Source organism: Rana temporaria, chromosome 6 (assembly GCF_905171775.1).
Source record: "Rana temporaria chromosome 6, aRanTem1.1, whole genome shotgun sequence".
Classification (NCBI taxonomy): Eukaryota; Metazoa; Chordata; class Amphibia; order Anura; family Ranidae; genus Rana; species Rana temporaria.
Genome location: NC_053494.1, coordinates 7,036,623 through 7,047,971, shown reverse-complemented (window position 1 = coordinate 7,047,971; position 11,349 = coordinate 7,036,623). Strand labels below are relative to the sequence as shown.

At 49.5% G+C, this 11,349-nt stretch overlaps 1 protein-coding gene across 1 annotated transcript; it reads right to left on the bottom strand.

Annotated features, from left to right (window-relative positions):
* Window positions 1–603: 603 nt before the first annotated feature.
* Window positions 604–7,187, bottom strand: LOC120942978 (vitamin K epoxide reductase complex subunit 1-like protein 1). The gene is made up of 3 exons (XM_040355989.1): window positions 6,982–7,187; window positions 5,006–5,115; window positions 604–1,323 (listed from the first exon to the last, which is right to left on the bottom strand). Exons 1-3 carry the CDS (start codon window positions 7,134–7,136, stop codon window positions 1,085–1,087), a joined length of 504 nt encoding a protein of 167 aa, XP_040211923.1. The 5' UTR covers window positions 7,137–7,187; the 3' UTR covers window positions 604–1,084.
* Between the last annotated feature and the right edge of the window lie 4,162 nt (window positions 7,188–11,349).

Genomic DNA, 11,349 nt, shown 5'->3' with positions numbered 1-11,349 from the left:
GATTGGACATGGCTGCTCGCGTGGTAAAGAGTTGCGGTGTGGCAGACCCCACCCCCGGGGGAGCACAGCGGCTTGTTATCCTGCGGACGTCACATGACGTCCAGTCAGCATAACGGAACCACTTTGCCAACGTCATTTTGCTATATGGCGGGCGGCAAGTGGTTAAACCAGGTAGCAAAATACATATTTATACCACCAAAAAAAAAAAAGCTCTATTTGTAAAGAAAATTAGGATACGGCACTGCTTCGCTGTTAAAGCGAAGCAGTGCCGTATCGCAAAAAATGGCCTGGTCATGGGGGGGGGGGGGGAAAACCTTCTGGGGCTGAAGTGGTTAAATTACATATTATACTTGTTATAAAGCACTGAGTTACGAAAAAATGCAACGCGCAGCGATGTAGCAAGATATAGCGTGAACAGTCCCTATGAGCGGCAAGGCTTTTTGCCTTCACTTTTCTAATGGGATGGTGTTTGGAAACCCTGCCAATCGGTGTTGGTGTGAATGAGCCCTAACCTACATTTTGGGTGGGGTGACCCCAGTATAATAGGAAATCGAGGTGTAAAGACTGGTTTTTAATTCGGGTGTAGACACTCGGAGGAAGACATTGTGTAAAACATCCAATTTATTAGAAGACAACACAAGACTTGGAATGGTGGAGACACAGGATGACCCTTTACTGAAGGCACTTAGCGGCATAAATGATACACAGACAGTTCTATCTGCAGGCGGTCATATGCTGTTGTGTTAAAAACCACACAACTAGAGGATTATGGGTAAGAAAAGAGTCCGATAAATTCAGTCTTGAGGTACCTAGAAAAGGGAAAATTGGGAACCACCAATTCCTGAGCTGTTCCTCATTGGCTTCAATCTTCCCAAAAATTTCTCAGCCACCCCCAGGAAGGTCCTCATATCAAGCAGAATATATTTCAGACAGAACCGCTCTACTCATCCTGAACCGCGACAAAACCACTAAGAAACCTTTAAAAATAAAAATGTCGATTTCTATAAAAAAAAGTTGTAATACTGTCAATTAAAAATTCCTGAGTGTCGTTGCCGACATAATGCAGAAAGAGTCACGGCAATCGTTAGTGTGTCTTGCGCTTGTTCTTCTTCGTCTTCTTCTTCTGGGGCTTGGCGGTGAGGTAGCGCAGCCGCACCACGTTCAGCAGCAGCAAGGAGAAGTTTAGGGCGTAGGTGGTGATGCAGATGACGCAGAAGTCCTCCAGGATGTAGAAGAGGATGTAGGCCAGGTAGAGGGAGCCGGCGATGGACACCAGTGATGTCACTAGGAGGGTGGCGGCTGCGGCCAACGAGGGCACAAATCCTGAAGAGAGATAAAAACCCATTAACAGCGAGAAAGTGGACATTGTGATGTGAAGATACAGTACAGGCTGCTCTCCGATACGGAATTTTCTTACTCAGAGTGGAGTTCACGTTTCCTCCTCCAACTGGCCCCCCATCTCTGTAAACCCCCCTCCATGCCACTGCTATCCTCCTGGGTTCTGCTCTCCCCCACCATGCTCTGTGTCCCCCCCCCTTCTGTACCGCTGCTATCCTCCTTGGCTCTGCGCTCCCCCTCCATGCACCGTGTCTCCCCTCCATGCCACTGCTATCCTCCTGGGTTCTGCTCTCCCCCTCCGTGCCGCTGCTCTCCCCCTCCGTGGTGTCACTCTCCATGTCCTCCTCCTCCACCCCCTCTGTCAGGATGGAGAGCGGGGTAGGAGCCGCTGAACCTGGCTCCTATCTTTTTCGAATGAACAGAGTCAGTGATCACTGACTCTGTTCATTCATACAACTGAAACATCGTAACCTGTGTTTACAATGTTTCAGTTTATGAATGGAGAGGAGCCTCTGTCTTCTCTCCATTCATTTTCAGTGCATCTGATAAAGGGACTGTCCTTAGTCTCTTTCTCTGTCTCAAAGGGGAGATGTCAGAGGTCTGTTAAGACCCCCTGATATCTCACCAAAGCCCCCCAACAGGGCTAAGAAAAAAATATATAGCAATAAATAAAGATAATTAATTGTAAAAAATATTACATATCCAAAAAAAAAAAAAAAACACCACACTGAAACCATCCAATCCCCCCCCCCCAATAAAGCATTGTAAAAAAACAACAACAAAATTTTTTGAAAATCTTTAATTGTAAAATAAAAATAAAAATACTGACACGACATAAAAAAATAAATAAATAAAAAAATAAGTATCGGTATCGGCTAGTACTTAAAAAAAGGTATCCGTACTCGGTCTTGGTCTTAAAAATGTGGTATCGGGGCAACCCTAGAAAACATCTTCAACGTCAATCAACACTAAGAACAGGATGGGTTCCTGTAGATGTTTCTTCTCCACGCCGTTTTTGGACAATCAACACTGTACACACTCCATGGTGAGAAGATTGAGGTGTGTGCTACCTATGTGTATATAAAATCTTGACACCCATTGGAACTGAAGAAATGTCTTGCTAAAGCCATGAAACATCTTCAACATCAATCAACATTGTCCAAGAACAGGATGGGTTGTTATAGAGGTTGATTGCTCATTCTGGTCTTGGACAATCAGCATCTACAATGGATATAAAAAAGGTAGGACATGCGCCTGACTTTTATTGAAACTGAAGTGGCGGCTAGGAGATGCTACAGTACAAAACATCTCATGCACATGCTGACTGCCCGAGAACGGCATGGGTTCGTGTACATGTTGGCTGGCCAAGAATAGGATGGGTTCTTATAGATGTTTGTGGTCCATCTTGTTCTTGGACAATCAACATCTACACATTCCATGGAGAATGTATGAAGGTGTTGGTGCTACCTGTGTGGACACAAATGTTGTAGTATCTTCCTGACACTAATTAGAAACAAACATCAATCACTATTGTGCCGAACGGCATGGGTTCGTCTACATGTCGACTGGCGGAGAACGGCATGGGTTCGTCTACATGTCGACTGGCCGAGAACGGCATGGGTTCGTCTACATGTCGACTGGCCGAGAACGGCATGGGTTCGTCTACATGTCGACTGGCCGAGAACGGCATGGGTTCTTGTACATGTCGACTGGCAGAGAACGGCATGGGTTCTTGTACATGTCGACTGGCAGAGAACGGCATGGGTTCTTGTACATGTCGACTGGCCGAGAACGGCATGGGTTCTTGTACATGTCGACTGGCCGAGAACGGCATGGGTTCTTGTACATGTCGACTGGCCGAGAAGATGGGTTTGTCTACATGTCGACTGGCCGAGAACGGCATGGGTTCGTCTACATGTTGAACATGGAAAAGTGGAAATGGATGGACAGCTGCACTCCAAAAGGAACTTGAAGAAGTAGTCTTTATTAATAAAAACTGGACATGTAAATCCAAATATACAGTCACATAAGGGGCAGCCGACGCGTTTCGCACACAGTTAGTGCTTAGTCATGTTGAATGGCCGAGAACGGCATGAGTTCGTCTACATGTTGACTGTCCGAAAGCGGCATGGGTTCTTGTACATGATAACGGCATGGGATTGTGTACATGTTGAATGGCCGAGAACGGCATGGGTTCTTGTACCTGATGAGAACGGCATGGGTTTGTGTACATGCTGACTGGCCGAGAACGGCATGGGTTCTTGTAGATGTTTGTGGTCAGGGCCGATCCGCCCTATAGGCTCACTATGCAAGCCGCTTAGGGCCCCCCAAATTGCTAGAGGCCCCGTCTGGTGACAATTCGCTGGCTGCATGGGAGAAGAGGTAAGAAGTCAGCACCCCCACTTCTCACTTTAATGTAAGATGTCATTTCCGACAGCAGAACACCCCCTCCCCCCGCTTGTCAACTTTAATGAATGTGACATGTCATTTTGATTTTGCTTAGGGCCCCAGGGAGGTCAGGATCGGCACGGTTTGTGGTTCATCTTGTTCTTGGACAGTCAACATGTACACATTCCATGGAGAATGGATGACGGTGTTGGTGCTACCTGTGTGGACACAAATGTTGGAGTATCTTCCTGACACTCATTAGAATCGAACATCAACCAACATTGTGCCGAACGAGACGGGTTCGTCTACATGTTGAATGGCCGAGAACGGCATGGGTTCGTCTACATGTCGACTGGCCGAAAACGGCATGGGTTCGTCTACATGTCGACTGGCCGAAAACGGCATGGGTTTGTGAACATGTTGGCTGGCCAAGAACAGGATGGGTTCTTGTAGATGTTTGTGGTCCACCTTGTTCTTGGACAATCAACATGTACACATTCCATGGAGAATGGATGACGGTGTTGGTGCTACCTGTGTGGACACAAATGTTGGAGTATCTTCCTGACACTCATTAGAATCGAACGTCAATCAACATTGTGACTAACAAGATGGGTTTGTCTACATGTTGAATGGCCGAGAAGAAGATGGGTTTGTGTACATGCTGAATGGCCGAGAACGGCATGGGTTCATGCACATGATTGGCTGGCCAAGAACGGGATGGGTTCTTGTAGATGTTTGTGGTCCATCTTGTTCATGGTCAATCATCATCTACACATTCCATGGAGAATGGATGAAGGTGTTGGTGCTACCTGTGTAGACAAATGTTGGAGTATCTTCCCGACACTCATTAGAATCGAAGACGTATCTGGGATAAAACTACGAAAACATCTTCAACATGACAATTAAGTCCAGTTGACTACAACTACTTGGACGATATCATGACTGGTGGCCAATTGTTTTCTCCCAATGCAGCTCCAGACAGATCAGATTGGGTATTTGCGGTTGAATGGTGAAGGTTGAATTCGTATCGGGAATCCCAATAATAAAAAATGAAGCTTGCCTATCCAGAACGGGAGGATATGGGAGGATTATCTGATATCTGAACCACGGCCATTGTTCTTATTAGAGTGCAGTGTCCTGTCCGATGTCGTGATCTACGGCTCAGGAGAAGGGGAGGAGCTTGGATTGAGGGGTCTCGTGCCTCGGTTGCCTGTGGTAACAACATGTGGAATAATGTTGGGGTTCCCCGTGCTCTGAAGGGTTTCCCCCCAATACTCACCGAGTACAATCTGCAGGGTGTAGAACAAGATCCCGAACACACTATTGGGCTGATTGAGGGGACTCCGTGCTCCCAAAATACCTTCAACCAATCCAAAGCCTCGACCCCATCTGGAAGAGAGGGAAAGAAGATCGAAGAGAAATCAGACAGGAATCGCACAAAATCATAACTTGTTACACATTCTACAATCTACATCACACATTGGGGGGAGGGGTCCTATAGTGTTAGGAGTGGTAAGGATGTGGAACTCCCTTCCACCATCGGTGGTTTCGGAGGGAAGTGACAATTTTAAAAAACTTTTAGATGGGCATCTTATGGATCACAATATACACCAATCACAGCTACTGGGGAATAAGAACTCTGCTTACCATTACTGAACAGGGGTATGTCCCGCCCCCAAGGGGTGATCTCTACCGGAGCCCCGCCCCCAAGGTGTGACCTCTACCGGAGCCCCGCCCCCAAGGTGTGACCTCTATACTGACATGGAGGCGATCCCTATGAAGGACACACTGATCCCTATGAAGGACACACTGATCCCCATACACCGATTCCTAGGTAGGACTCTCTGATCCCTATACACTGACCTGGAGGTGATCCCTATATAGAGTACACTGATCCCTATAGATCGATCCCCATGTAGGGCACACTGATCCCCATGTAGATCCCCTGTACACTGATCCCCATGTAGAACTCTCTGATCCCCATGTAGGGCTCTCTGATCCCCATACACTGATCCCCATGTAGGGCTCTCTGATCCCCATGTAGGGCTCTCTGATCCCCATGTAGGGCTCTCTGATCCCCATGTAGGGCTCTCTGATCCCCATGTAGGGCTCTCTGATCCCCATGTAGGGCTCTCTGATCCCCACACTCTGATCCCTATGTAGAGTACACTGATCCCTATGTAGGACTCTCTGATCCCCATACACTGATCCCCATGTAGGACTCTCTGATCCCCATACACTGATCCCCATGTAGGGCTCTCTGATCCCCATACACTGATCCCCATACACTGATCCCCATGTAGGGCTCTCTGATCCCCATGTAGGGCTCGCTGATCCCCATACACTGATCCCCATGTAGGGCTCTCTGATCCCCATACACTGATCCCCATGTAGGGCTCTCTGATCCCCATACACTGATCCCCATGTAGGGCTCTCTGATCCCCATACACTGATCCCCATGTAGGGCTCTCTGATCCCCATACACTGATCCCCATGTAGGGCTCTCTGATCCCCATACACTGATCCCCATGTAGGGCTCACTGATCCCCATGTAGGGCTCTCTGATCCCCATACACTGATCCCCATGTAGGGCTCTCTGATCCCCATGTAGGGCTCTCTGATCCCCATACACTGATCCCCATGTAGGGCTCTCTGATCCCCATGTAGGGCTCTCTGATCCCCATACACTGATCCCCATGTAGGGCTCTCTGATCCCCATGTAGGGCTCTCTGATCCCCATACACTGATCCCCATGTAGGGCTCTCTGATCCCCATGTAGGGCTCTCTGATCCCCATGTAGAGTACACTGATCCCCATGTAGAGTACACTGATCCCCATGTAGGACTCTCTGATCCCTATGTAGAGTACACTGATCCCTATGTAGGACTCTCTGATCCCTATGTAGGACTCTCTGATTCCCACACTCTGATCCCCATGTAGGACTCTCTGATCCCCACACTCTGATCCCCATGTAGGACTCTCTGATCCCCACACTCTGATCCCTATGTAGGACTCTCTGATCCCCCATGTAGGACTCTCTGATCCCCACACTCTGATCCCCATGTAGGACTCTCTGATCCCCATGTAGGACTCTCTGATCCCCACACACTGACCTGGAGGTGATCCCTATGTAGAATACACTGATCCCCACACACTGATCCCTATGTAGGACTCCCTGATCCCCCATGCAGGACTCTCTGATCCCCACACTCTGATCCCTATGTAGAGTACACTGATCCCCACACACACACTGACCTGGAGGTGAAGACCTTGGAGCAGCTGATGTCGGGGTTGATGTCACACAGGGCGGTGTATTCCGGGTCTCTCTCCCGGGAAGTCTCCACATGATAGGCGTACACCGACAGCCCGATCCCCGCCGCACACAGCACGACCCTCGCCGCCCGCTCCATCCTCCGATCACCGCTGACGTGTCCCGCCTGCCCGGCCCCGCCCACCTACTTCACTACAGAGGCGGGGACGGGGGCGGGCTGCAGAGACCGTCATCACTCACAGGGGGCGGGGCCGGCCATAAACTACATTGTATCAATTGTAGGGGGCGGAGCATGCGCAGCAGCTAATAGAATGGAATCACTCTCATGGGGCGGGGCTGATGATAAAGTACTTTGTATCTCTTAGGGGGGGCGGAGCTTGCGCTGCAGCTAATAGAATGGTATCACTCTCATGGGGCGGGGCTGATGATAAAGTACTTTGTATCTCTTAGGGGGGGCGGAGCTTGCGCTGCAGCCAATACAATGTGTCCTTCTGAGATTGGAGAAGATACAGAGAGCTGAGATTAGAGAAGTGCAATGATTGTACAGAGGGGGAGGGGATCAGCGCTGGTCATACACAGGACATTGTATATATTATATATCATATGGAAATATGATCGGAGGGTGGAATCGATCATTCCATACACGATCACATCGATCTCCTACAATCACATCTTCCCATCCACAATAATAAAAATATTTTTCCAAAAAAATCAATCAGTTTTGCTTGTAATCGATCAATCGGTCTTTCCAATAATTCACTGATAATCCATATCCCATCCTGTATTATTCAATCAGTCTGTTACCTACGAGTGCTGACCATACACTGTACAATTATTATACATATGGTGGCAATTGATGGGCACAGTGGCTGCGTTTGATGGCACAGTGGCTGCGTTTGATGGGCACAGTGGCTGCGTTTGATGGGCACAGTGGCTGCATTTGATGGGCACAGTGGCTGCGTTTGATGGGTACAGTAGCTGTGTTTGATGGGCACAGTTGTAGCAATTGATGGCACAGTGGTTGCGTTTGATGGGCACAGTGGTTGCGTTTGATGGGCACAGTGGTTGCGTTTGATGGCACAGTGGTTGCGTTTGATGGGCACAGCGGCTGCGTTTGATGGGCACAGTGGCTGCGTTTGATGAGCACAGTGGCTGTGTTTGATGGGCACAGTGGTTGTGTTTGATGGGCACAGTGACTGCGTTTGATGGGCACAGTGGCTGCGTTTGATGGGCACAGTGGCTGTTTGATGGCACAGTGGCTGCGTTTGATGGGCACAGTGGTTGCGTTTGATGGGCACAGTGACTGCGTTTGATGGGCACAGTGGCTGCGTTTGATGGGCACAGTGGTTGCGTTTGATGTTACTGTGGCTGTGTTTGATGGGCACAGTGGTTGCGTTTGATGGCACAGTAGCTGTGTTTGATGTTACAGTGGCTGTGTTTGATGGGCACAGTGGTGGCAATTGATGGGCACAGTGGCTGCGTTTGATGGGCACAGTGGCTGCGTTTGATGCCACAGTGGTTGCGTTTGATGGGCACAGTGGCTGCGTTTGATGGGCACAGTGGCTGCGTTTGATGGGCACAGTGGCTGCGTTTGATGGGCACAGTGGTTGCGTTTGATGGCACAGTGGTTGCGTTTGATGGGCACAGCGGCTGCGTTTGATGGGCACAGTGGCTGCGTTTGATGGGCACAGTGGCTGCGTTTGATGGGCACAGTGGCTGTGTTTGATGTTACAGTGGCTGTTTAATGGCACAGTGGTTGCGTTTGATGGCACAGTGGTGGCAATTGATCGGCACAGTGGCAGCGTTTGATGTTACAGTGGCTGCGTTTGATGGGCACAGTGTCTGCATTTGATGTTACAGTGGCTGCGTTTGATGGCACAGTAGCTGTGTTTGATGGCACAGTGGCTGCGTTTGATGGCACAGTGGCTGCATTTGATGTTACAGTGGCTGCGTTTGATGGCACAGTAGCTGTGTTTGATGGGCACAGTGGCTGCGTTTGATAGCACAGTGGTGGCAATTGATCGGCACAGTGGTTGCGTTTGATGGCACAGTGGCTGCGTTTGATGGGCACAGTGTCTGCATTTGATGTTACAGTGGCTGCGTTTGATGGCACAGTAGCTGTGTTTGATGGCACAGTGGCTGCGTTTGATGGCACAGTGGCTGCATTTGATGTTACAGTGGCTGCGTTTGATGGCACAGTGGCTGCGTTTGATGGCACAGTAGCTGTGTTTGATGGGCACAGTAGCTGCGTTTGATGGGCACAGTGGCTGCGTTTAATGGGCACAGTGGCTGCGTTTGATGGGCACAGTAGCTGTGTTTGATGGGCACAGTGGCTGCGTTTGATGGGCACAGTGGCTGTGTTTGATGGGCACAGTGGTTGCGTTTGATGGCACAGTGGCTGCGTTTGATGGGCACAGTGGCTGCGTTTGATGGGCACAGTAGCTGCGTTTGATGGGCACAGTGGCTGCTTTTGACTTTTTTTTTTTTTTTTCAGTTTGTTTGCCCCCCTAAAACATTTTGATCACCAGCCGCCCACTGCGCTCCACCACATCCCAAAGGGTCTCTATTGGATGAGATGTGGTGAGTGTGGAGGCCATTGGAGGACAGGGACCTCATTGTCCAGGGGTGAGATGATTGGAGATTTGTGACATGGTGACATAGGGCCAGATTCTCAGAAGAGTTACGACGGAGTATCTCAGGATACTCCATCGTATCTCTCTTTTTTGGCCCGCGTATCTATGCGAGTGATTCTTAGAATCATTTTCGCATAGATACGCTGAAGATCCGACATGTGTAAGTCACTTACACTGTCGGATCTTAAATGTAATTTCCCTACCGGCCGCTAGGTGGCGTTTACGTTCAGGTCTCATTTGTTTATGCAAATGAGCCTGATACGCCGATTCCCGAACGAAATCGTGTCGCGTAACCGTCGTTTGCGTAAGCGGAAGGTTACCCCTGCTATACGAGGGGGTAACCTTACGCCAGTCCCACGTATGCCATGTAAAGTATGGCGTCGGGTCCGCGTCGTCTTTTCCCGTCGGGTACGTCGTTTTCCTAAGTCGTTCTTGAATACGACTTTACGTCAATGACGCACACGTCGGCGTCATTGACGTTTTCCGCCGAGAACTGGAGCATGCGCACTGGGCTATTTTTAGCCCGGCGCATGCGCAGTTCGATCGAAACGGGGGCGCGCTTAATTTGAATATAAGCCGCCCCCTTTGAAATACGCGGGGATACGCCGGGCCTTTTACACTACGCCTCCGCAAACTACGGAGCAAGTGTTTGAGGAATACGGCACTTGCTCCAGTAAGTTGCGGCGGCGTGGTGTAAATAGCTTACGCGATGCTGCCGCAGAATATTGGAGAATCTGGCCCATTATCCTGCTGGGAGGAGCCATCAGAAGATGGGGACACTGACGTCATAAAGGGATGGACATGATCAGCAACAATCCTCAGGTAGGCCACCATATAGACAAATGCCAGAGGAGCGGGTGGCTCTTGTTCTAGGATGACGTCATACGATGACACCAAGACTCGCCGTGATCTCATGCCCGTGACAATGTCCCCCTACATTTTGTAAATTCGGAAATTTGTAAACACGAATGAAAATCCCCAGCGTAGGAAAGTTACGTCGGTCGTAGCAAGCCTATTTTCAGGCGTATCTTGGTTTATGGGCACGGCGCACAGATACAAAGGCGCATACTTACACTTATGCGGCGTATCTGGAGATACGTTGGCGTAAGTGCTTTGTGAATCCGGGCCAAAGTGTCATTTCTTCAGTGTTGTCACATGAAAAGATACAAGAAAAATATTTACAGAAATGTGAGGGGTGTACTTACTTTTGTGAGATAATGTACGTGCCAATATCCACTTAAGGACCGCCTCCTGCACATATACGTCGGCAGAATGGCACGGCTGGGCACAAGCACGTATATATACGTCCTGTACTTGTACCCAGCCCTGGGTTGCGGGCGCGCTCCCACGACCCGGTCCGAAGCTCCGGGACCGCGGGTCCCGTGGACCCGATCGCCGCTCGAGTGCGGCGATCGCTCCCCGGAGCTGAAGAACGGGGAGAGCCATGTGTAAACACGGGTTCCACGTGCTTCACTGTGGCGGCGTATCGATCGCGTCATCCCCTTTATAGGGGAGACACGATCGATGACATCACACCTACAGCCACACCCCCCTACAGTTGTAAACACTCACACAGTGAACCCTAACTCCTACAGCGCCCCCTGTGGTTAACTCCCAAACTGCAACTGTCATTTTCACAATAAACAATGCAATTTAAATGCATTTTTTGCTGTGAAAATGACAATGGTCCCAAAAATGTGTCAAAATTGGCCGAAGTGT

Coding starts and splice junctions, on each gene's coding strand:
- LOC120942978 (XM_040355989.1), bottom strand. CDS start 7,136: ATGGAGCGGGCGGCGAGGGTCGTGCTGTGTGCGGCGGGGATCGGGCTG. Junction 5,116..6,981: donor TCCAAGGTCTTCACCTCCAG/GTCAGTGTGTGT, acceptor CCTCTCTTCCAG/ATGGGGTCGAGGCTTTGGAT. Junction 1,324..5,005: donor CACCCTGCAGATTGTACTCG/GTGAGTATTGGG, acceptor ATCTCTCTTCAG/GATTTGTGCCCTCGTTGGCC.